This window comes from Bubalus kerabau, chromosome 16 (assembly GCF_029407905.1).
Source record: "Bubalus kerabau isolate K-KA32 ecotype Philippines breed swamp buffalo chromosome 16, PCC_UOA_SB_1v2, whole genome shotgun sequence".
Taxonomy (NCBI): domain Eukaryota; kingdom Metazoa; phylum Chordata; class Mammalia; order Artiodactyla; family Bovidae; genus Bubalus; species Bubalus kerabau.
In genome coordinates this window covers 55090308-55117366 of record NC_073639.1, presented here as the reverse complement: position 1 = coordinate 55117366, position 27059 = coordinate 55090308, and the positions used below count along the sequence as shown (strand labels likewise).

Genomic DNA, 27059 nt, shown 5'->3' with positions numbered 1-27059 from the left:
CTGAATGATGCCAAATCAGGAAGGGGTTTTCCTTGGGACTTCCATGGCAGTCCAGAGGTTAAGACTATGTGCTTCCACTGCAGGGGGCAGAGGTTCAATCCCTGGTTGGGGAACTAAGAGCCTGCATGCCCTGCTGCAAGGCAGAGGGAAAAAAAGACCAAGGAAGAAAGAAAAAAAAAAAAAGGAAGTGGGTATTTGTTGTCCCCTGATCTTCTTCCAGACTTTGAATGGCAGATGCCCCAGGACTGGTTCTTCAGGGCTCTTGTTCCTGAATACTTGCTCCCATTCTGGTCCAAGCCAGAGTATCCTAGCTCACCGGGGCCTCCTCACTGGTCCCCCTGCTTCTGCTCTCTCATTGGAAGGCCTATTAATAGTTGCCACATGTCAACCGACCCAGTCACTCCTCTCCTTAAACCCATTATTGACCAGAGACGTATCAACATGTTTTTAGAGAGTGAATTAACATGTTTAAAAAAAAAAAAAAAACACGTTAATACAATTAACATCACCATGCGAAGTTGTTAGAGCTTAAAATTGATTAAGGGCTCATTATACAACTTATGATTGTCATTATCACTCGAGGTTTGCTTCATTAAGGTTTTTGTTCCAATCCTGTTTATATTATAAACATAAAATTTTCCCCAAAATGACACATTGTGAAATTTTGAGTGAAGAATAATTTTTTGGTGAATTTTAGGCAGATACTTTCTCTGACTGTCTGCACAACATATATACTAGTGTCTCAGAAGACAGAACATAGTTCTGATTCAGACAATGTGAATATTAGACCAACAAAGAGACAAAAAACCTTAGTGATTGATTTTGATGCAGAAAGTGAAAACAGAACTCACGATGCTAGAGAATGCTCGTTTCTACAGAGGAGTGGGTTGAAGACAACATTTCATGAAAATGAGAAGACTGTACAGGTGTGTCAGGGGTAACTACTGATTGCAATAACCTACACACAGTCAAATAACAGAATTAATTTTTGGCTGGCCAAAATAAAAATCGCCGGCTACAGGCATTTGTTTCTGCAAAAATTCCCCAGTCAATAATGAGTTAAAAGCTTCCAGTCATCCCTTGGAATCAGTTCCAAGCCGCTCACCCCGAGTTACAGGGCCAGGCATGACCTACCTCTGCCTCTGAGATACCACCTCCCCTGCTGCCCCTACAGCCAATCTAGTGCGGCAGGATCCTCCAATACAGCCCCACCCATTCCTGCCTCAGGGCCTTTGCACTGGCCATTCCTCCACCTGCAGCAGTCTTTCCATGACTCTGTGCTGAGCATTCACATCTAAGCCTAAATTCAACCTCTTCAGAGAAACCTCTTCTGACATTATTGCTATCATTGTCCCCAACCTCCCTGGATACTGTGGCGCCCAGTCTAGCAGCCAAATGTGGCTGTGGAGGCTTTGAAATGGGGTGAGTCCCATTCAAGATCTGCTGTAAGTGTCAAATACACACGGATTCCAAAGACTTCACTCAAAAACATAATGCAAAAGTACTTAATTTTGTTATATTGATTGCAGATTGAAATGGTAATCTTTTGGATATATCCAGGTTAAATAAAAGATATGATTGAAATTAATTCCCTTTTACCTAACGTGGTTATTAGAACATTTAAATTTAAAATCACATGTGTGGCTCGTGTGGTATCTGTCCTGGACAGCACTGCCCTGAGCCCATCACATTCTCTATCATCTTTATCATTGGTGAAATCACCTCTTCTGTTTAGTTACTCGACTCCCACCTGTCTTTCCAACTAGAATGCTGGTCCCCGCATACCCATCAACAGGAACTGTCTTGTTCACTGTTGTATGCGCTGTACCTGCCAGAACCTGGCAGCCAGCAGCTGCTGACTAGATGAACAAACCATTCGAGTACCAGGTCTCATGATCCAAAACCACTGCAGTCCCTCCAAAGTTGGGCCCCCCAGCCTCCCAGAACAGGCAGAGAAGTGGTAACAGAAGATGCAGGAAAGGCAAGGATGCAGTGATGGATGGCTCCCCAGCCCAAGTAGAGACCTAGGACTGCTGCTCGAAATGGGTGCAGGCTGAGGGTGCAGGCTGTGTCCATGGGCACAGCAGGAAGGGACAGTTGGGGAATCTGATTTAAGCCCCTACTTCCCCCAAGCAGGCAAGCAAGGGACCACTCAGCCCAGGCCATGCTCTGACCACTACTTACTTGGCTCCGGATTTGGTAGATGATGGGGATGAGCAGTAGGACGCAGCCCAGGGCAAGGAGCACATACTGGGCATAGTGCAGCACTTTGGGCATCAACACCAGCTGGATATAGAACGTCTCAAGAGTCTCACCCTCCATTGCTCCACTCTGGGGAAGAAGGACAAACAGATGGACTAGGGCCACATGCTATGAGCCAAGGGTGCAGATGCCACTCTATCTCTTCCCCATCCCAAGTCCACTGGCCAAAGCATGCCATTAGGCCAGCCTCTATGTCCTCCAGGGCCACACAACAGGACTACATTTCCCAGACTCCCTTGCAGCTAGGCAGGCCCATGTGACTTCTTCTGGCCAATGGGATGTGGGCACAAGGATGTTACAGTTTACACGCCTGGCTCCCATGTGATTCTTTCCATCTCTTTGCCAATTTACTGAAAGGAAATGGATTCTGAGGATCTCCGAAAGGTCAGGACCAAACGATGGAAGGAGCCCAGATGTCCCCAAATGTCTGCATGAGGCAGAGCTCCACCTCCCCCCTCCATCAGACTGTGATGTGAGCAGGAAGCGAATTTGACATTTGGAGGCTGTCTGTTCCGGCTGTTAGCTCACCCTGAATTAAAATGAACTAAGCCAGAAGGAATCTTGAAAAGCTGGGAGAAGAGGAAGTTCAATAAAAAGCCGACACACTGAAAATGAACTTCCCTTCATCTTTGGAGAAGTGGTCACATGCATTAGCAAAATTATTTTATACCCTGACCAGGGACTTTACAATCTCAGGCAGCTTCGTCTTCCTCATCTCAAGTGAGCCTTTCAGTCCAGTGGCATAATTGACATAAGGTGCTTGGAGAGGGTGAAATTTCCAATAGACTGTTCTGCATCACAGAGTCCAGAGTCCAGCCACCCAGCCCCGCGTCCCCACGACACAAAGCCTCTTGCCTCAAATGCCCACATCAGCTCCTCACTGAGGCATCAGACACCATGACCACAGGTATCTGATACCCAGGGAGAGGGAGGCAGCCTTACCTCTTCGAACCACATTAGCGGCAGGACCACTGGCTGGATGTTCCCAGTTTGTCTGGAAATAAGGGAGATCAAGCAAGTGAGAAGTTTTGTCAGGGTGCCTCAGGTCAGACAGCCCTGGACCTGTTATTCTACAACGACTAGATCGGCATGGTCTTGAGGAATGGGTATCTCCTGATGGGAAGCAACCTGACAATCCGACAATATCTTTTTAAATGAAAACTTCATGTCTTCTATGTGATGGGTGCTGCCAGGGACCTAGCTGATGTGTATTTCTTCCTCTTTGAAACAGAATGCCAGTTTTATGCAGGATGGCAATGTACCCAGCTAACAAACAACGTGGTTTATGCTTTCCTTCAGGGAGTCTGGAATCTGGGTGCATACCAGGCAGAAAGTGCCGATGTGACCAGCCCCCAGTAAACATCCCCTGGGAAGTTTCTACTGGGCATCCCTGGTAGGGGACACTTCACACATATCACAGCTCATCACTGGGAGGAGGAAACATGTCCTGTGTGACTCCCCTAAGAGAGGGCTCTAGAAGCCTCTGTCTGGTTCCCCCAGACTTCACCCTGTGAGCCTGTCCCCTTTGCTGGTTATGTTTTGAATATTTTCTATATAATAAATCACAGCTGAGTCTTCCCAGGGAATCATCGAACCTGAGAGTGGTCCTGGGAACCCCCGACACAGTCAGTTACCAACAAGCTGTGTGACCTCGGGCATGCCCCTTACCCTCTCTGTGCTTCCTCTGAAAAATGGGGATTATAATGAATTCCCCACAGGGCTCTAGTGAGGACTGAATGTGGATACATGAAAAACACCCAGCATATAGAAAGTGTTCAGTGTTTATTACTGTTGTCTAGTTGTTAAATGGCTTTCCAGGTGGGTGGTTCCACGGTAAAGAATTTGCCTGCCAGTACAGGAGACTCGGGAGACACAGGTTTAACCCTTGGGTTGGGAAGATCCCCTGGAAGAGGAAATGACAATACATTCCAGTACTCTTGCCTGGAAAACTGCATGGACAGAGGAACCTGGAGGATTACAGTCCACAGTGTTCTAAAGAGTCAGATATGACCTAGCGACTGAGCATACAGCTGTTAAATGCCAGGAAACAACAGAACAAACAAATATTCCGTAACTTCACCTTTCTGAGTCTGCTTAGAGAAGGCACAGCTGGAGGGGAGATGGAACCCACTAGGGGGACAGGCACTAGAGTCGGCACAAAAGGCCCAAATCCTCAATCACAGTTCTCAAAGATCACTTATTAAGTAGAGTGCTGGGTAGTGAAATGAATTTACACAGTATCACCTACAGAGGAGACAGACATGGAAAACATTCTAGAAATACAAGGGGGGTCCACCTTCACTTTGGCCTCTTTAATTTGAGTTTCTAAGAACTGATGTCAATTAAATGCACAGACCCTGCAACCCTCGTGCCTCTATCTTGTGACCAAACAGCACAGAAGTTCCTCGGAGAAGTCACAGCTAGATGGCTCTGTTTCTGGAACAGCTGTGTTTCTAGACTTTTCCCACACTGGTTCCTCAACAGCCCTCAGGGATGTTGATAAACACCATCTTTGAGACCACCACCCCAGCCCACAGCAGCTCTGAACAGCTGGGGACACAGAGTCCCAGAGAGATCAAAGTAGCAGTGTGTGGCCACCAACAGGCAGAATCCAGCCACCCAGAGAGACTGACCGCTGGCTTGGGCAACATTTGTCAGGAATAATCAGAATGAACTCCCAACAGGTGAAACTGAGGTGTTAAAATCCAGATTCTGAAACCTGAATTTGCAAATGCATCGGATGTGGCCACACTGAGCCCGAGGCCCCTGGTGCTCTACAGAGACTGGCCCTTGGCCCGTCCCCACCAAGCCTGTCCAGCTCCTCTGTCCTAGTCACCTGCCCGCCCTGAGTATGAAGTTAGCAGACCAGGCATTGAGTAATGGGGAGCCCTCCGGAACTCCAGCCTGAGCAGCAGATGCCTAAGGCCCACGTGGGGCTGTCTCACCAGCCACAAACACTTCAGGAACAAACTCTCTGAGCAGACTCAAAAGGTAAAGATGGAAAGCTTGGACTTCCTGGCGGTCCAGTGGTTAAGAATCCACCGGCCAAAGCAGGGGACACAGGTTCAATCCCTGGTGGGGAACATGACACTTGCTGTCGAGCAACTAAGCCAGGACACCACAACTACCGAGTCTGCCCTCTAGAGCCCGAACTCTACAACAAGCTAAGCGACTGCAACGAGAAGCCCGTGCACCTCAACGAGACAGCAACGAAGACTTAGCAAAGCCAAAAAATTAAAAACTAATTAATTGAATTAAAAAAAAAAAAAAAGCCAGCAGAGGAGTGCAGATGAGCTATACGAATGATCCCCAGTGCACTCAAAGTGTTATTATTCTTTCCAGCTGAAAGACATCTCACAAAGCCAAACAGATGCTCACATTCCTGCAGCCCAGGAATCTTTCTGAAGGATTTTTTTTTTTTTTTAATGGAACTATTTCAAACACACTAAGTACAGACCCTGACAGAACAACCAATCAGCATGCTCCCTCACCCGGCTCTATCCTGAATGAGTGAGTGAAAGTTGCTCAGTTGTGTCCAACTCTTTGCCATCCCATGGACTGTAGCCCGCCAGGCTTTCTGTCCATGGAATTCTCCAGGCCAGAATACTGGAGTGAGTTGCCATTTCCTACTCCAGGAGATCTTCCTAACCCAGGGATCGAACCCGGGTCTCCAGCATTGCAGGCAAGATTCATTCCCATCTGAGCCACCAGCTCTGTGCTATAGTGATGTTATAGCAAGAGTTGGCGAGGACGTGGAGATGCTGGCACCCTCCCACGCTGCTGGTGGGAGTGTGAAATAGTGCAGCCGTGCTGGATAACAGTCTGACGGTTCCTCAAACGGTTAAACATAGGGCCACCAGAGGACCCAGCAATTCTGCTGTAAGATATCTATCTACCCAAGAGAAATGAAAACATACATCCACATACTCAGGCATAAATATTCAGAGCAGGACTTCTCTGGTGGTCCAGTGGTTAAGAATCCGCCTGCCAATGCTGGGGACCCAGGTCCCATCCCTGGTCCAGGAAGACTTCACGTGCCAAGGGGCAACTAAGCTGGTACACCCCAACTACTGAGCCTGTGAGCCTAGAGCCTGTCCTCCACAACAAGAGAAGCTAGTGCAACGATAAGTCCATGCAACGCAACTAGAGAGTAGCCCCTGCCCGCTGCAACCAGAGAAAGCCTGAGCACAGTAACAAAGACGTAGCCCAGTCAAAAACGAAAGATACAAACTTTTTTAAAGATTTAGAGCAGCATTATTCATAACGGCCAAAGAGTAGAAACAGCCCAAATGTCCATCAGTTGATGAATAAAAACACGGTCTTGCCAGGCAATGGCATATTATTCAGCAATAAGATGGACTGAAGTGCTGAGACCTGCTACAACATGGATGAGCCCTGAGAACCCCAGGCTAAGTGAAAGAAGCCAGTCAGATACAACTCTGTTCACGTAAGATGGCCCAAATGGGTAAATCCAGAGAAACGGCAAGTAAATTAAGGGTTGCCTGAGGCTGAGGGAAGTGGGAAGTGACAGCTAACGGTGCAGGGTTTCTTCTGTGGGTTGATGGAAAAGTTTCAAAATGGACTGTGGTGATGTTGCCCAACTCTGTGAATATCCTACTGCACTGTACGTTCTTAAAGGGTGAGTTTTGTACCGTGTGAATTAAATCTTGATGAAGCTGTTACTGGAAAAACAAAAAAACAGAAAAAGAAAACCTGTGCTTAAAAAATTTCTCCTGTCTACCATATGATCCAGCAAGCCCACTCTTGGGCATATACCCAGAGAAAACCGTAATTCAAAAAGATACACGCACCCCAGTGCTCACTGCAGCCAAGACACAGAAGCAACCCAAATGTTCGTCAATAGAAGAATGGATAAAGAAGATGTGCTGTGTGTGTGTGTGTGTGTGTATATATATATATATTGGAATATTACTCAGTCGTAAAAAGGAATGAAATTGTGCCGTTTGCAGAGACACGGATGGGCCTAGAGACAGTCACACAGAATGAAATAAGAAAGAGAAACACAAATGTTGTATATTAACACGTATATATGGAATCTAAAAAGATGGGACAGATGAATCTATTTGAAAAGCAGAAATAGAGACAGACATTAGAGAACAAACGTATGGATTTCAAGGAGGGAAGGGAGGTGGAATGGGTTGGGAGATTGGGATTGACATAAATACAATGGATACTATGTGTAAAATAGATAACTAGTGAGAACCTGCTTTACAGCGCAGGGAACTCTACTCAGTGCTCCATGGCGACCTGAATGGGAAGGAAACCCAAGGAAGAGGGCATGAACGCACACATATAGATGAGTCACTCTGCTGTACAGCAGAAACAAAACAACATTGTAAGGCAACTACACTTCAATTAAAAACATAAAAAACACCTTCCCCCCCTCAGGTGAATGGTCTCACTAGAGAATGCGGTTGGCCAAGTTTTCATTTTCAAACACGGTTTTAATTTTTGCTACCCTGTCAAAGGAGAAACAGCTTGGATAGAATATTCTGACTAACGGGGGACAAACATCAACAGAGAAAAGGGCAGGGGTGTCAGGATGTGGTCTGGACTCAGCTCAGAGCTAAGATTCCCCTTAGGAGTTCAAGGGGCAGGGACCAAATCCCACATCCCTCCCCAGACTTTGAGTTCCCAAGAACAAGGCCAGAGTCTCCCTGAGTCCCCGATCTCTCAACCGCAAGGCAGCCCCTGCTCACAGACCCCACTCACCCGATGCCTTTCACAGACTTAAGGAAGAGGCTCAGCTGCAGTTTCACAGAGCAGTTCATGGGGATTCCGGTGACCTGCGGCAACAAGCACAGTGAGGGGCTAGCCCTTCCTGGACCCCCAGGAGTCCCTTCTAATCCCCCTCTCCCTGGTCCCATTCAAGAAGGTGCATGTCCCAGGTGAAGTGCCCATCTGCTGGGGTCTCCTCTACCCACTCTAACCCCTGATGGGTAAAAGCATATTCCCCAAATGGCTCTTAGGTCCACAACGTTGAGGGAACCCCTCCAGAGAATCAGACTATCTCTGGATGGGAAAAAATAATCCTTTCCATCTTTCCATTCATACAAGGCATTCCTGAGTACAGAAGGATATTTCTCAGTCATTGCCCCTCCCTCCAGCCTTCAAATAAAATAAAATAGATTCGCACGTTGATAAAGTCACTATCTTCTCCAATCACCCACCCCTCTCCATTCCCTCCTGCCAGCATCTGAAAGAGAAAGTCTGAATCAGGAAGCATGCCTGGTCCCTACTGTTTACTCCCTCAGTCGTGTCCGACTCTCTGTGACCCCGTAGACTATAGCCCACCAGGCTCCTCTGTCCAGGGGATTTTCCAGGCAAGAATACTGGAGTGGGTTGCCATTTCCTTCTCCGGGGGAATCTTCCCCACCCAGGGATCAAACGCGCTTCTCCTGCATTGACAGGAGGATCCTTTACCACTGAGCCACCGGGGAAACTTGCCTGGTCCCTAGTGCCTCTGAAATACAGTTTTATGGAATCTCTATTTCAACAGAGCTCATGCCAAGGGCAGGCGATGATATTTCACAGAGAGTTTAGTGATATTTTTTCTTTGTGTTTAATTTTATGTTAGCCTTCTTAGAGAAAATTATTTTCCTTTTTTTTTTTTTTTTTTTTGGCTCCACTGCACAGCTTGCAGAATCTTAGCTCCCCGACCATAGATTGAACCCCAGGCCACCACAGCAAAAGGGTGAAGTCCTAACCACTGGACTGCCAGTGAACTCTCCATTTGGATAGAATTTTTTTTTTTTTGGCTTTGGGATCTTAGTTCCCTGACCAGGGATCAAACCTGTGCCCCTGTATTAGAAGTGCAGAGTCTTAACCACTGGACTGTCAGGGAAGTCCTGGAGAAATTTTTAATTTCCAATTTGAAAGCTTCCTTTGTACAGGATTTTTTTTTTTTTTAATGAGATCTTGTTTTTTAAGCAGTAAGTCAGTAACGGGAGAAGTGACACACATCTAGAACCAAAAACCAGGAAGGTGGTTCCAGAATGGTGTCAGGAAATGAGACTGGAGGGACTTTCCTGGTGGTCCAGTGGTTAAGAAACTGCCTTGCAAAAAAAAAGAATCTGCCTTGCAATGCAGGCGACACGGGTTTGATCCCTGGTGGGGGAACTCAGATCCCACATGCCTCGGGGTAACTGAACCCTCGTGCCACAGCTACTGAGCCCGTGCCACAACTAGAGAATCTGTGTACCATGAAGGACCACATGACGCACCCAAGACCCAATGCAGCCAAATAAATTTTTTTAAAGAAAGGAAATGAGAATGGAAAGGAACGTAGGTTTGAGGACAGACTGCTGCTTCTCAGCTGAGACTCTTTCTCATCTGAAAAGTGGAGACAGCTCTGCCCACCTCGTAGGGTTTCTGCAAGGGCAAAGTCAGGGATGCAAGACAGCCACACTCAGGGCCATAAACGCTGCGGCGTTATCACAGACACCAGTGGGAACAGGCATTATCTTCTAGCATAGCCCAGCATCCTAAGGTCTTCTGGGGCCCCAGGGCACAGAGGAACTGGCCAAAGGCCATGCTGCCATGGCTGGGGAGAGTTTGAACTTGAGAACCTGGCAGGATGTGAGTGAGATCCCCCATGTGTGAAAAAGCGTTCATCCGGTGGGCCTGAGGCTGCCCTCCTGGCATGGTGGCCCCTGTCTGGCCTCTGGGATCCTGGATTTCAGGGGGCTCCCATCTCTCCCTGACAGATAAGAGGGGCTCCCTGGGCCTAGAGGGTTTGTAAAACAGTTTAGTTTATGCTGACACCTGCTTTCCTTCCTGGAGTCTGGAGTCTGTGCCGGGCAGAGGGTACCCGCAATAAACACCCTGGGCGCTGAGTCTTGACTGAGCGTCCCTGGTTGAGGACACCTCACACGGGGAGGGAAGTGTGCCCTGTGTGATCCCCCAGGAGAAGGCTCTGGGAGCCTGTGCCTGGTTCCCGCAGACTTCACCCCCCGTGCCATCCCCCCTTTACTGACTGTGCTTTCTGTCCTTCACCGTGACACATCACAGAAGTGAGTGTGACTACCTGCTGGGTCCTGGGAATCCTTCTAGCAAATCCTCCAATTTGAGGGTGATCCTGTAGACCCCGACACATCCTGCTCTCCAGACTCTACATGTTGAGGTCTCTGCTCAGGCCACTTCCTTCCCCAGGAAATATGTCTCCTTCCCTCCCTGGCTGTCCCTCCAGCTGCTGTCTGGCCACCTCTTCTTGAGCAAAGCCCTGCCTCTCCCCCTCATCCCAACCCCACAGAACAGATACTTGCCCCATGAGCCCACATCTGTCAGGGGTTTCCCTCCCCCAGTTTCCGGAGCAGAAAAGCAGGCAACAGAGAAGCCGCTGCCAGGAGGCATTCTGTTTTCAAAGCTAATGAGATCAGAAATCAGCAGATCCACCCCCATGCTCATCCTCCCCAAATCAACAACAAATCCGAGGCCACTTCCTCTCCCTGTCTGCCTCCGGCCTGAAACGAGAACTAGGAGAAGACTACTTCTGCATCTGCTGAGTCACTGCTGCAAAATAACTCTTTGCATATCTCCAGCCTCCCAGACTTAACTTTCTTTCTCAATGTGGGGGAGAAAAAGAAAGTCCATACGCTAAAATGAAAGTCACCAGTGAGAACAGAGAAAAGTCAGCAGAGAGGAAAAAAGGAATAGAGAGAGAGAAGCCATGAAATGAATGAACTAAAAACGAAAGTGGAAAACCATTTGCTAGCTTTCTAATAAAAGCCTTTGTTTAAAAAAAAAAAAAAAAAAAAGCCTTTGTTTTTTCTTTCGGCCATACCGCATGGCACATGGAATCTTAGTTCCCTGACCAGGGATCAAACCTGTGTCGCTTGCATTGGGAGCGCAGAGTCTTAACCAAAGGACCACCAGGGAAGTCCCTAATAAAAGCCTTTTAAAAACTGGTTAAAAGTTTAAGACAATATGGAAAAGCTTTAACATGTCTAACAATAAAGACTGAATTTAATCTAGAACATGTAATAGAATCATATTAATTATGATCAACTTAATTCATTAATACCCACTTCATCAACTGAATATTAATACAGGACAGAAGGTAGTGGGCATTAAAAGACCTGTTTGTATAGTCAATACTTTAAATTAAGTAACTGTACGTGTAGTATAAGCTTTAAAAATTGTGAATCACTGTATTACACACTGGGGCTTCCCAGGAGACTCAATGGTAAAGAATCTGCCTGCCAATGCAGAAGACCCAGGTTGGATCCCCGGGTCAGGAAGATCCCCTGGAGGAGGAAACGGGAACCCACTCCAGTGTTCTTGCCTGGAAAATCGCATGGACAGAGGAGCCTGGCAGACTACAGTCCATGGGGCCGCACAGTCAGACACGACTGAAGCAACTGAGCACAAGCACTTATTATACACTTGTCACTTGAATAATACGGTCTATTAATTATACTTCAGTTTTTTTAAAAGGTTACATCCTCGAGGGTTCCAACTATATGACATTCTGGAAAAGGCAGAACTATAGAGATACAAAAGATCAGCTGCTGCCAAGGGTTTGATGGGAGTGAATGTAGAAGGTAGTCGGGGGATAAATGGATAGAACACACGGGATTCTGAAGGCAGTGAAACCATTCTTAGGAGACTGAATGGTGGATACAGGTCATCATGCATTTGTCAAAACCCATAAACCTGAACAACACAGAGTGAAGCGTAGTGTAAGCTACTGACGTTAATTAATAATAACATTCATTCATCAACTGTAACAAACTTCGTGCCGGGGAACACGAGGTCTAGGAACTCTGTATTTTCTGCTCAGTTTATCTGTAGGCCTAAAACTAATCTAAAAAACAAAACAAAAACAAAGTGGGGACTTCCCTGGAGATTCAGTGGTTAAGACTCCGTACTTCCACTGCAGGGGGCAAGGGTTTGATCCCTGGTCAAGGGAACTAAGATCCGACGCGGTATGGTCAAACAAAAAACAAACAACATCAAAAAACAAAGTATATTATTTTTTAAAAGACAGACATATGCAAATGATACTCAGGTTTAAAGAAAAAACATTTTGAAATAAAAAAAATTGTAATTAAGAAAGAAGACCTACGTTTGAAGTCAGCCTTATCCCTTACTTACTCTCAACCACTAGGATCTCAGTAAATCAAACCCATGTTTACTGAGGTACAAGTACTTCTGTGCTAACCGCTAGAATTCAAGCAATTAACAGGACAGAACAGCTCTTTCCCTGATGGAGCCAAGAACCCCATTTACTAGCTGGAGCACTTAACCTCTTTGGGCTGCAGTTTACCCACCTGTAAAATGGGAATGGCAATGCCCACCTCCCCGATTATTATGAAAATTAAATGAGTTGGTGCATGTGGATGAATAGGATTATGTCTGGAGCATAATGAGCATTCTAGAAATATGAATGTGAAGTGTGTGCAGTCATGGCTGACTTCACTAACCCAGATTTATTTTATTGTATTAATTTGGCCAAGCCACATAATTTTCAGGATCTTCATTCCCCAAACAGGGATCGAAGACACACCCTCAGCAGCGAAGGCATGGAGTCCTAACCACTGGACAGCCAGGGAATTCCCAGCCTGGATTTTTAGTGAAAAAAGAAGAGAGAGCTAGAAGGTGGAGTGCTAGGGGCTGTGGGTTGAGTCAGTGGCTAAGAAAATCTGAGTAGTACCAAGGAAAACAGCATGAAAAAGCATCAAGAAGAAGAGCTTCCAAAAAGGCCTATGGAGGGAGACCACGAATGTCCACTCCAGAAACAGAAACCCAAAGAATTTTTTTAACTAACGATAAAGCCACCAAGTCCAAATGGGCAAATTTGCAGTGAATGGAGGCCCTAAGAGAAGAAGCAACAGGGTAAAGACATGCCCAAGGGAGGGTCACATGTGCAGGTCTGATATGCTCCTGGTCCCTATTTGTAGACAAAACACCACACAGGACAAATTCCCCCGAACCCAGTTTATCTGCAAGATGTTCCAGGTTCTTGTTGGTACCTAAAGATCTTTATGGTATGTTGGCACAGCCAGAGGGCTGCCTCTAGCTAATTTACAGGTTGATAATTCCTAATTAATTTACTGTGTTATGATCTTTTTATAGAGACAATTCCCTTATAAAGAGATAATAAAGTCCTTGCACTATGGAGTCGGGGCAAACTTTGATGACTTGATAGCCTAGAAGCTATCAATGCCAAAGAAACCCAGGCTTCCCATCCCCCCCACCCTGGAACAGCCTGGTACCTGGCAGGGAGAGGAAAAAGTTGAGTGTGCTCCAAACAGAAATTCCCCCCACCCCCACCCACAGGCTGACAGGCAGGGGCTCACCGGGTGGATGTCCAGGAACAAGGAATGTTCTTTTGGGTTAGGATGGAGGCCAGACACTGCCTCTGCCAGGACTGGGTCAGCGTTGTAGAAGTGAGGATGGGAGAGAAACAAGGGCGCATCTGGAAAGCAAAGGGGCAGAGAGGGGGTGTCAGACAAAGGCAGCACGTTGCACATCCAGAGACTTGCTCACGTCATGCCCTGAGCTGGGTGAAGGGAGGCACAGGTGACGAAAACACAGCCCCTGCCCGCAGTGCCCCCACCTCGTGATGATGACAAGATGCAAACAGCAGTAACTAGACAGAACTCATTCGGTGTGTAATTATTTACCAAGCACCCAAGAGGCACAGGAACCAGAACCCACCCAGCAAGGGACAAGCTCGGTGCCATAGGAATGGTAAAGGAGGAGAAATCAAAGCAAGGAGAAGATGCTGGCTCAAAGATGCCGGCAGAGGAGTTCAGGGGATGGCATTCCAGGTGAAGGGACGGCGGAGGTGACTGCAAGGAGGCGAGGAAATGCACAGTGCGTATGGAGCAGACAGTGCCTGGAAGGAATGATGGAAACTGAGGATACAAAGACTTGAACTTGGGTTGAGAGGAAGGGTCTCTGGATTGCCAAGCCAAGCAGCCCGGACTGTCTTCGGCAGGCAATACAATGATCAGAGTTGTTCGGGTGTGCACACCTCAGGTCTCCCTAACGTCCACGGGAGGGGAGAAGACACACCTGCTTCGTTCCTTCTCTCCCAGCAGCTGGTCTGTGGGATGAAGGCCAGTGTGTGAGAACAGACACTGACTCGGGTCCCTCCGAGTGAGGAATTCACACCCAGATACCTGAAGCTGAACCTCTCCGTCAACCAACCAAGCGAGGCAAACACCAGGGCATCCTCATGTGCTCAGGACAACAGACAAGCCTGACGGACAGTGAGTCAAGGAGGTAAAGAAGAAGCCTCCCCAAGAAACCGGCAAAGGTCAAGAATGGGCAAATCACAGAGACAGAGCACAGACCGTCAGTGACAGGGGCCGGGGAGAGGAAAGATGGGGAGTGAGTGCTAAGGGGTACAGGGGCTCCTCTGGGGTTGATGAGAATGCTCTGGAATTAGACCGCGGTGGACGCTGCATGACATTTTGAATGTACTAAATGTCACCGAATCGTAAACTTTAAAATGGTTAACTGGATATTACAGGAACTTCACCATGATGCGAAAAAAAAGAAAGTACAAAACTCACAAGGTCTCGTCCCCTAAAACTAGCAGCCCATCGATTGCCAGCCAGGTGACCCACATTCCTGTTTGTGTGTGCCTGGCAACCTCAAATGTTTAGATTCTTTCTGCTTTTCTTAGCAAAGCCAAGCACCGGTTTAAAATAAAAGCTGGGATTTCACTGCTGTCTGACTTCATTTTTCCCAGAATCCTTTTCCATCCATTGCCTTCAAGTTTCTCAACCTTAATTTATTCTTCCCAGTATCTCTCTGATGTGTTGCCATATCCGGATACCCCCTGCACTGTTACATAATGTGCTTCTTTGAAGCAGCTGCTATTGCTTTATTTCAACAGCTATATTTTAAAGATGCTTGCTATCTGAGGCATAACTGGTAAACACTTGCCGGAATTAGAAAATAAATACAGGAATAAATACAATGTGAACAAATGAATGCTGTAGATTCTATCCAGAGACTGTTACCTACATGAAAAAAAGAGTCTGGCACCCTCAGACTTGCTCTTTCTCTGTCAAAAAAGGACACATGAGTGTTAGAAAGGCACTCAAGCCCTCTTAGCACCAACACTTTCTCCTGGAGATAATCAGGAGGAGAAAAAGAATGGAAAACAGAAACCCTATCTCACCCTATCTGCACGTGTGCACACACTCAGTTGTCTCTGACTCTGTGATCCCATGGACTGAAGCCCACCAGGCTCCTCTGTCCATGAGATTTTCCAGGCAAGAATACTGGAGCAGGTGGCCATTTCCTTCTCCAGGAGATCTTCCCGAGCCAAGGACCAAACCCTCCCCTCTTGCATCTCCTGCATTGGCAGGTGGGTTCTTTACCAGTTGAGCCACCCCAGAAGACCCCCTCGCACCATGTAAGTCAATTTTATTTAAAGCTGCCTCCTTGGACCTTTGGGGCCTTGGGCACCACCAAGGACAAGGTTTCACAATTTGAAAAACCTTGTTTCCCATTCTCCCATCTCTACCATGAGAGGAAATCAACAGAGCAAACACACGAGGAACACCTCCCCCTCGGTAAGGGAAGCAGTCACTGAGCCAGGCCCTAGAAGATGATGAACCTCAAACAAGCTCCATCACGCCTGCAAGGCTGGGGGGAGACTGAGATGGGCTAGACCAATTTGCCATCACCTGCTCTTGCTTCAGCTTGCTTGGTTTTTTAATAGCATGTACGCATGTCCATGTTTTTTCTATTTTATTTCCAAACAGATTGAGAGAGACAACGCCCAGGTAATAAGTGGTAATTAATTTATAGCTTTATGACACATCTAACCAGACCTAATTGCCCAGGATCACCATGGATTACAATTAAGGGGCTCCAGTGAGCAAGTCTCAGGACCTTACACAGCACGGAGGTTGGAGGAGAGACAGTTCTCTGAGTCCAAGAACTCTTTAAGGCCCAGAAAGGGAAATGAGTGGGTATTTCTTATCTTCAGATAAAATACCACAGAAATACACACACAAGTGCACCCAAAGACATGTATGAGAACGTTCCTAGCACTACTAGGGTAATGGTCAATGAGCAGAATCTTATTGGATGCCCATGAACAGTAAAAGAGGTAAGGAAATGGAAGTGCGGTCCCACTGAAATACTATACAGCAATGAAAAGAGCACTCAACAACAATGGGGACGGACTTCACCAATTCGAAAATGGGTGAAAAAAGCCAGAAAGAGAGAAAAAGAAATATATGCTTTATGACTCCATTTATATAAAGACCAAAGGCAGGCAAAGCCGTGGTGCTGGAAGTGAGGCCAGCGGCTGAGAGGATCACTCCTGCTCTCTTTCTCCATCCCTTTGTGGACGTTCAAAGTGCGTGTGTCAGTTGGGTATCTTTCTTGTATATATTATTTCAATGTAAAAGAAAAAATTGTATTTACATAATGCATACATAATTCCCTTGCACTTCTGAAGTTCTTTTGGCACATGTGCTAAGATGAGGCAGTGTAATTCTCAAGCCTAGCCCTTGGCAGTGGATGCATATGTTGTTTCTGCCTGCCCCGTATGCACCATCTCCTAGAACCTAGGCTTCAATTAAGCCCCTCCCTCTTGCCATGTGGGTGCTGGCTCCACTCACTGGAACCAGGGGCTGAGCACGTGATACAGCCTGCCCAATCCGCATAGCCCACCCTTGGCCACTGATTGGTTCACAGCCGGTCATGTGATATAAGCCAGCCCAATCAGAGCAAACTCTGGGACTTTTGCTGGAATACAGAGGACCCCCGCTGCCACCTTTCTGCTGGGAGGAGGTGATCCTGGACCCTGGAGCCAAAAGCCTCCCTGGCAATGAAACCAGTCCAGAGGAATATCGAGCTGGCCCATGGTAAAAGGCAGCTTTGGACCACAGCTGAGCTCTGGAGCCATGCCTAATACAAAGATAAACCAAGAAGTGCCCTTTTCGGCCTAATCAGGCTGGTATAGCGTCTGCCACTTGCTATGGCAACTGTGTAGCACACAGCCTACCAGGTCTCTGCACTGTCAGCTCACCTACAAGCAGAAATTCCCATAGACACCAGTAAAGAAAGAAGCACACAGAGGAAAAGGGCAGGAGGGCCAGAAACGGCCATGCCAGAGATGGGCACTTCCAGGTCCCAGCTTCAAACACGTTGCCCATGAAGTACCTCATTCTGCCTGAACTTGGGGAATCCGCCCAACCTGCTGACAGTCCCTCCTCCCAACCCTCCTGCAAACAACCCCTCCCAAATCCCCATCTCCAGCTGACAGTGTGGCTCTAATCAAACAGGCCCCAGAAGACAAGACCTAGAAAGATGAGGAATGGCTTCTTGTCCTACCAGCCCTATGAGCTCAGTCAGGCCCCAGCCTTGAGCCTCAATTTCCTAAGTAGGATACACCCAAACATCCCTACGTTTACACACTGCGTGAGTCCCCACTACATACTGAGCACAATTCTAGAAGCTGAGGACACAGACCTGCCTACAGTGTTTACCGTCCAGTGGAGACACTTTCAGTGATTTCAGGGGGTGATGAGCACCAGGAAGATAATAAAGGGTGAAAAGACATAGAGTATTTGGGAGGTGGGGTGGGGAGAGCAACTTTAGAGCGGCAAATAAGAGCGGGCCTGCTGGAGGAGGTGGCATTGGAATAGACCAGGAGGAGGTGAGGGAAAGACCCATAGAGATCTACAGCAGCCTGGGGAATAGCTGATACAAAAGCCCTGAGGCAGGACCAAACTAGATATATCTTAGAAAGAGGGCAAAGGCAGTGGGGCTAAAGAATAGTTAAGGGGAAAGTACGGGAAGAAATCACATTAGAGAGACCAGCAGAGGCCACATCCCGACAACAGTGGGCCCCCCGTAAGGACTTCGCTCTACACACATGGGTTGGACATTTAAAGCAAACGGTTGGGTTGCCAATCAGAGTCTCAGAAAGGGCCCCTGGGCGGCTGGCTGGAACCATGTCTAATAGAACTTTCTATGATAATGAAAATATTCTCTTTCTGTACTGTTCATCCCATGGGACAGTCATTCGACTCAGCACATGAAGGTGGGGACCATCTGAAATATGGCCAGTGCAATAAGGCACTGCTTTTTTAATTTGATTTCAATCAAACCAATTTCAATTTATTGATTCCTTTTTTTTTTTTTTCTGGCCATGTCATGTCGTATGCAGGATCTTAGTTCCCCGACCAGGAATCGAACCCACACCCCTTGGAGTGGAAGCCTTAACCACCAGGCCACCAGGGAAGTCACCGATTTCAATTTAAATAGCCACATAAGGGAACACACTGGGAATTCTGAGAAATGGGTGGCACAGAGGGTAGCCACAATGCAAGAGGAAGGCCAACTGAAGGGCCCTGGACCATGAGGCAGCAGGAAGACAGGAAGGACTCAGGAATTCATTTGAAGGCCGGGCTTGCCAGTGACCTGGATGAGGGTCAGGAGAGGGAGATTGCGCTGACATCCAAGTCTCCACAGTAAGCACATGAGGCGGGGTGCCTCGAGGACTGGCACACAACCAGAAAACACTGACGACACTAGAGGACAATGTGGCAGCGCCAGCGACCACACCCAAGCCCGTAACTGCACGCCGCTGAACAAGATTTTTTTTAATTAATTATTTTTTGTGGTTTTTTGGCCATGCCATGTGACAGGCATGCTGGATCTTAGTTTCCTGATCAAGGATCAAACCTGAGCTCCCTGCAGCAGAAGTGCAGAGCCTTAACCACTGGACAGCCAGGGAAATCCAACGCTGAACAAGATTTCATGGAACTCAGGCCATTGCCAGCTTCCTTTCCTCCCCAGATGAGGGGAAAGGTCCTCCCTACGATGCCTCATTTTAAAGCTACCTATCATGGCCAGGGAGGCAGAATGATGCCCTTCCCAAAGATGTCTGCTTCCTAACCCCTGGGACCTGTGGATTACAAAGGTTACAAAGGGAATTAGGCTACAGGAGGGATGAGGGCTGCTAATCAGCTTAAAATAGGAGTGTGGCCTAGATTATCCAGGTAGGCCAGATATAGTCTCCAGGGCCCTTAAAACTGGAAAAGGGAAGCACAAATGTATCAGAAAAAGAAATGTGACCACAGGAGTGGGATCAGAGAGCTCTGATGTTGCTGGTTTTGAAAACGGAGGAAGGGAACCCTGAGCGAGGAATTCTAGGGGTCTCTGGAAGCTGGAAGCAGTGACAGATTTTCTTTTCAGGGGCTCCAAGTCACTGCGGATGGTGACTGCAGCCTTGCAATTAAGAGATGCTTGCCCCTTGGAAGGAAAGCTATGACAAACCTAGACAAGGTACTAAAAAGCAGAGACATCACTTTGCCAACAAAGGTCCATCTAGTCAAAGCTATGGTTTTTCCAGTAGTCATGTACAGATGGACCATCCACACATGAGAGTTGGACCATAAAGGCGGCTGAATGCCGAAGAATTGATGCTTTGGAAGTGTGGTGCTGGAGAAGACTTTTGAGAGTCCCTTGGAATGCAAGGAGATCAAATTAGTCAATAATGAAGGAAATCAGTCCTGAATATTCATTGGAAGGACTGATGCTGAAGCTCCAATACTTTGGCCATCTGATGTGAAGAGCTGACTCACTGGAAAATACCCTGATGCTGGGAAAGATTGAGGGCAGGAGGAGAAGGGGGTGGCAGAGGATAAGATGGTTAGATACCATCACCGACTCAATGGATATGAATTAGAGAAAACTCCGGGGCACAGCGAAGGACAGAGGAGCCTGGAGTGCTGCAGTCCATGAGGTCGCAAAGAGTCCAACACGACTGAGTGACTTAACAACAAAAACTAGAAGCTGGAAAAGGCAAGGAATCAGAGACACCCCTTCTACCTCCAGAAAGGAATGCAGCCTGTTGACACCTGGCTCTTAGCATGGGGAGGCCTGTGTCGGACTTCTGAACCACCGGAGTGCTTAAGATCGTAAACCTGTGCTATTCCAGGCCACCAAGTTTGTGGGAATTTATTACGACAGCAACAGATACACATGGCATTTTTTTTTTTTTCGTGTTATCTTCCTGGCCCCTCATTATCTCTGGACTAATGGAATTATCAAAGGTACAGAGGCCAGGAATTAAAGAGACAGATAAACCCCTCAGCACGGGCCACACCCTCCCGCCCTCCCAACAGGGATGACACATACTGAACCTGCAGGTGCTGACGTTTTGGATTCCGGACTCCCGGCAGGGGCAGAAGCCCTCGTTGGGCGGGTAGACAGACCCGTTGGCAAATAAGGTGCTGGGAGCCACGAAGCGAAAGGTGGGGATGCCTCCAAACACCCCCTGCTCCTTGTACACGAGCTTCATGGACCTGCAGGGACAGATGATGTAGGATGACATCCCAGAAGGCGGTGACCGGAACTGGGTGGCCTGAGTAAACTCACTCCCCACAGGCACGGCCCCCCCCCGCCCCCCCCCCCCCCCCCCGCTTTGTCCCAGTTTGCCCCGTCTCTCCCTGGCAAATTACAACAACCTCCTTATGTGTCTCCCTGCCTCCACCACCTACACCAATCCATTCTCCACAAGCTTTAAAACAAGGACAAAATGTATCACAACAACCCCACATAAGACTGCAACTGCTTCCAGTCTAGAATAAAATCCAACGTCATCACCATGGCCACAGGCGTCTATAGGATTCAGCCCCTGCTAACTGGAGAAGACTCTTGAGAGTCACTTGGACTGCAAGGAGATCAAATCAGTCAATCCTAAAGGAAATCCACCCTGAATATTCACTGGAAGGACTGATGCTGAAGCTGAAGCTCCAATATTTCAGCCACCTGATGCAAACAGCTGACTCACTGGAAAAGACCCTGATGCTGGGAAAGATTGAAAGCAAAAGGAGAAGGGGGCCACAGAGGATGAGATGGTTTCACAGCATCACTGATTCAATGGACATGAAAGTGAACAAACTCTGGGAGATAGTGGAGGAGAGAGGAACCTGGCGTGCTGCAGTCCGTGGGGTCGCAAAGAGTCGGACACGACTCTAGTGACTGAACAATAACCCAGCAACACCGTGTACTGCACCCCACGGGCCTCCTGGCCATTCCTCCCACATGTTCCCTCCTGCCCCAGGGCCTTTGTACCTGCTGCTCCCAGTGCCTGGAATGTTCCTCCCTCTTATTCCCACATCAGACTTCAGTTCTTCACTCAGGTCCCGTTTTGGCTGTCACCTCCGCAGGGAGCAGCACCATAACCCACCCCCATTCACCCTCTTTCTGTTCACCTGGCCTTATTGCTCAAAGGCGCTTCTAAACTTGAACATGGCCTGTGGATCAGAACCAGCCCACCTGTCCTATCCACAGGGTCCACTCAGCATACATGGCCTTGGAGCCCTTGAAATCGGGCCAGTCCAAGTTGGGATGTAGCTATGTCAAATACACTCCAGATTCCTATGGCTTGATACCCCCAAACAATTGGGTAAACAATTGAAAACAGCTCTTCAATATTTTTCTCTATTTTTTTTTTTTGCCACACTGCACAGTTTGTGGAACTTCCCTGGCCAGGGACAGAACTCATGCCCCCTGCAGTGGAAGTGTGGAATCTCAACCACTGGACCCCCAGGCAAGTCCATCTTTAGTATTTTACATTTGTTTACCCACTGTGACATGATACCATTTTGGATCTCCTGGGTCCAATAAAACATCATTAAAATGACTTTACCTGATTTTTCCTTAATGCAGCCATTAGGAAATTTAAAATTGTGGATGGGACTTGTATTATATTTTTATTGGAGAGTATCACCCTAGACAATAGTATCAGGTCAATGCTAAATTTTCTCATTATGGTGGTGTGAGGTGGTTACATAAAGAAATGCCCTTATTTTTAGAAAACATCCACTGAAGTATTTAGGTGTCCAACATACTCTCAAAGGGTCCAGAAAAAATATACAGAGAGAGGAGAGAGAGAGGGAGAGAGAGAAGTCAGGAGGATAAAGCTGATGGGGCAAAAGAAACAATCAGGAAAATTGGAGAAGGGAATGCAGAGAAACAGCTTCCCTCGTGGCTCCGTGGCTCTGCGGTAAAGAATCCGCCTGCCAAGCAGGAAATGCAGGAGACGAGGGTTCAGTCTCTGGGTCGGGAAGATCCCCTGGAGAAGGAAATGGCAACCCACTCCAGTACTTTTGCCTGGAGAATCCCATGGACAGAGGAGTCTGGCAGGCTACAGTCCACGGTGTGACAAAAGAATCAAACATGACTTAGCAACATTTTAAACAACAACAAATGCAGAGAAAACTGCACTTTCTGGGAACGCTTCTCTAAGTTGAAATTTCTAATTTCAGGAAGTGAACACACACAGAACAAAAACACCTCCACTCTCTGACCCTCCCCTGCAGGTCCATGGGCCTGAGTTCCCTGCCAGGACACAACCCCCAGGGACCAAGGACCCGGCCATCCTGTCTCTGCAGGGACCCCAGCACCTCGCGCAGACAGGGCTGTGTCAAGATCTGCTAGGGTGGCAGGTGAGTCTCTTGAATTCACATCAGTGAAATCCCAAGCAAAGGATTTTTCCAGAGTGGCCTCAACAGAGGAGCCGAGGACGGGGAAACACCCAGAGAACGGCTCTAGGAGCCGCTGTCTCTTCTCATCCCTCTGCCGGGGCCACTGGAATTGTTTAGCCCCAAGCTCACCTCTGAGGCTGTACTCTGGAAAGTGGAGGGGCTGCAAGAGAGGCATCCGGGCCTCTCAGCACCCAACTGGAAACAGGGCAGCTGGCCCAGGGAGCCCATCGTTGCCTTATTCCACGGCCCCTTGCCATCTTGCCCATTTCCTGTCCATCACAACCACCAAGCCCCAACAACCGCCAGCAGCCTCCCTGGGCCTTGCAAAAGCACCACCAGTTGGAGTTCAGCTCTTCATGGAGCAGCCAAAGAGAATTCAAGCGGGCGTCAGGGGCCAGTGGACATGCAGAAGAGCCAGGCGCTTTCCAAGCACACGCCACAAGCCACTTGGTTTGGCTCTGAGCATCCACAAAGCAGAAGGAGGCCCTGTCACACATCAGGGCGATTACCGGCAGGCCTCAGGGCTGTAAAATTCCAGCGAGGATTCGGGGGTCATAAATGGTGCCCACATCTGCCCGGAAGTTCCGTTAATCATGTTGCACTGATCGGAATGCCAGAAGTTGACCTGTGGGGAAGCATTTAAACATGGCCTCTTAGTCAAGCAAGGACTCATAAAGACCTGGACACTGCCCATGTGACTTGGAGCTCTGACTTCACACACCATGTGAAGTCACCACCAAATTGAAAGAAGCCAGTCCTCCTGGATAGACGTCCTGGTGCAAGGAGATCAGGCTGTGTAGACAGACAGCCAGACAGACTATCGATGGCAGCTCCCCATTCCCTGACCGTGCGTCCCTGAACATACAACTTTGCTGGGGACTCAGTAACTTCATCTGTAAAGCGGACCTGTCACTCATACCTCCAAGGAGCACAGTGAGCGGGAGAGACCAGACATCATCGCCTCTCAGACAGGAAGTGGGCAGGCACGTCGTCAAAACAGATCAAGTGAGAAGGTAGTCCCGTAAGTAAAATATTTAAAATCATAATGGTCGCTACCAGGAGATTGCAAAAACCGTAGATGCTTCTGGAGAGTGACACTCGGACAGAAAAAAAAAGACTTCTCACTTTTTACCCATCTGTCCCAGTAGAAGGTTTTTAAGCATATGTTCATATGTGCGTATGTGTGTGTGTGTGTATATATATGTACATCATATTGGGCCTCCCTGGTGGCTCAGTGGTAAGGAATCCACCTGCCAATGCAGGAGACACGGGTTTGATCCCTGGGTCGGGAAGATCCTCTGGAGAAGGAATTGACAACCCACTCAGGTATTCTTGCCTGGGAAATCCAATGGACAGAGGAGCCTGGTGGGTACAATCCATGGGGTCGCAAAAGAATTGGACATGACTTAGAGACTAAACAACAACCACATACATACACACACACACATATTTTGGCCACACCATGCTGCATGTGGGATCTTAATTCCCCGACCAGAGACTGAACCCGGGCCCCCTGTAGTGGAAACGTAGAGTCCTAACCACTGGACCACCCGGGAAGTCCCTGTACATTTTTAACTTGAGAAAGCAAGCCAAAGAGAATTTCAACAGTGTCCATTCAGAATGGTTATTACTGGTTGCGATGGTAATCCTGTCAGTCCAGGCCCTGATGGGGGATAATCTGTCCCCAGCCCCCAGCCCAGAAGATAATCTATTACAGCCCTCTCTGCACCCGTCACCCTGATGAGCGTTTGGAAGGTGTGGGCACCACCACCACATAATCATTTTCATGAGAAATGCTGAAAGGCCACTCTGGTGAAAAAAGCAAGTTGCAAAACAATGCACAAAGTATGATTTCATTCTGCTCCTAGAAGAAAAAAAAAATCGCACCTCAAATGGATAAAAATACACCGGAAGAATATACCCAATACTGATAACTGTGGGTTTCCTCTGTAGTTCGGGTAGGAATGGGGCTGGGCGTGTGAAGACATACAAAGCGCACTTTATATCTGTCTCTATTATTTTATTTTTTAATGTGAATGTCTTCCTGTGTTTCTAGCGCAATTTTTTTTTTTACTCAATCTTTTAGTACAAAGGATGGCTGTATCTTCAGTGTAATATGTTTGAAGCATTCTTGTAAGTGAAGCACCAAAGGAAAGAAACAATGTGGTTCCTAGCATACAGTAGGTGCTAAATAAATGATATGCCCCACCCACCCACTGGGAACCAAGAACTAGTTTTCCTTTTGTTTCGTTTTGGCTGCGCCTTGCTGCAAGTGGACAGAACTTCCCCCAGGAGGGATCGAACCCACCCCTGCTGCAGTGGAAGGGCAGAATCTTAACCACCGGGCCGCCAGGAAAGTCCTAGCTGAGGCTTTGCTTGCTTGCTCAATCCTGTCTGACTCTTTGCAACCTCATGGACTACAGCACACTAGGCTCCTTTGTCCATGGGATTTTTCAAACAAGAAAGAATACTGGAGCGGGATTCCATTTCCTCCTCCAGGGATCTCCTACTTGGCAGGCGCGTTGTTTACCACTAAGCCACCTAGAAAGTCCTGCTGCTGCTGCTAAGTCACTTCAGTCGTGTCCGACTCTGTGTGACCCCATAGATGGCAGCCCACCAGGCTCCCCCGTCCCTGGGATTCTCCAGGCAAGAACACTGGAGTGGGTTGCCATTTCCTTCTCCAGTGCATGAAAGTGAAAGTGAAGTCGCTCAGTCGTACCCGACTCTTAGCGACCCCATGGACTGCAGCCTACCAGGCTCCTCCATCCATGGGATTTTCCAGGCAAAAGTACTGGAGTGGGGTGCCATTGCTTTCTCTAGTTGAGCCTTAAACACAGATAAGGTCTGGGACTCAAGAGCATCTCCCCTACAGATGCAATCCCCTCCTCTGTTTTGTTTCTTTAATTGAAGCATAGCTGATTTATAATGTGTTAGTTTCAGGTGTACAGCAAAGTGATTCCACTTTACATACACATGTATCTATTCTTTTTCAGATTCTTTTCCCATTTAGGTTATTAAGGAATATTGAGCAGCACTCCCTGTGCTACACAGGAGACTCTCGTTGGTTGTCTGTTTTAAATATAGCAGTGTGTACATGTCAATCCCAAACTCCTGTTTTAAGAGGAAGAAGGTGCTCTGGGCGGTGGATCCCAGCCCTTGCCACCCCCACCTGGTCCCTGCACAGGACGGCTGTCGCCTCTTGCCCTCACCTTACTGACTCCATTCCACTTGTCCACGAGGTGGATCCTGCTGAAGTTTTTGACCCCTGTGAACACGGTGAAGAGGCCAGAATCGGAGTTGTTGAGCTGCAGACAACAGCAGAGAATGACATCTTTAAGCCCCAGGATGGAGGTAAAGGAAATGGGGAGTCAATACTCAGGCCCACCCACAGGCTGCTCCCCCTTCACCCAAAGAACAGGGGCCTATTGTCTTGTTCACCGCTGCAAGTCCAGCACTGGGGGAGTCGAGAGGAGGAGGACTTGAGGGCTTTCTAGGAGGGACACTCCTCTGAAGACCACATCCATCCTAGAAAACGTCCCATTTTCCCTTCCTGACTCCAGGAAAGTCTGGTTCTCCTCTCAGGTGAATGGTAGGGTCACCCCATCCCATTCCCCAAATTACAAGAAAGCATGGCCACGTGACCTCTTCGATCAGTGAAAACAATCAGTGAGAAAGGAGAGAAAGTATAATGTCACTTCCGGGGGGGGAGCTTTAAAAGCTGGTCATGCACATGTCACTGTGCTTTCTATCATTGCTCTCGAGACCGGAGAAGCATGTATCCAGCAGAAGCCTCCCTCAGCCTGGGTCCCTGAGTGACCACAAAGAGCAGAGGAGCCCTGGTCACCCACACTAGACCTGGCATACAAGTAAGAAATTAACCTTTGCTGTTCTAAGCCATGGAGATCTGGGGGCTGCTTAACCTGGCCTATCCTGAAACATACAGGCAAAGAGAACTTGATGTTTATCAAGTTCTTTCCAGACAGAAAGTCCAGGCTTTGGCACCCTGAGGGAATTTCTTAGAAAAAGATTTCTAATTCAAAGCAAAACTGTGCAAAGCACACACAAAAAAATGAGTGGCCGCCGGGTAAAATTTAGAAAGCACCCTTTTACCTCTGAGGACGCCGTATAATGTAAGGTACAGCACCCATGAGGAACTCAATAGGGGTTGTTTACCAGCCAAATAGCTACATTGATTACTGACTGGGTAAGCCAACAGAGCCTAAGTTCAAAGCCTGCTCTAGCTTCCTAATATCAGTGTGCCCTGTCATTTGTCCATTCAGGGTTTCAAGAGCCCAAACT

The 27059-nt window shown here is 47.8% G+C and overlaps 1 protein-coding gene across 2 annotated transcripts in view; it reads right to left on the bottom strand.

The window, feature by feature from the left end:
* Positions 1-27059, bottom strand: part of SCARB1 (scavenger receptor class B member 1) — a 93287-nt gene that overhangs the window by 7612 nt on the left and 58616 nt on the right. For both annotated transcript variants that reach the window (XM_055550016.1, XM_055550015.1), the window contains exons 5-11: positions 25970-26065; positions 23270-23385; positions 20407-20573; positions 13584-13702; positions 7996-8069; positions 3205-3256; positions 2185-2331 (exon numbers count right to left, since the gene is read on the bottom strand). In XM_055550016.1, coding sequence (XP_055405991.1) covers positions 2185-2331; positions 3205-3256; positions 7996-8069; positions 13584-13702; positions 20407-20573; positions 23270-23385; positions 25970-26065 — 771 coding nt within the window. The remainder of the gene's footprint in view (positions 1-2184; positions 2332-3204; positions 3257-7995; positions 8070-13583; positions 13703-20406; positions 20574-23269; positions 23386-25969; positions 26066-27059) is intronic.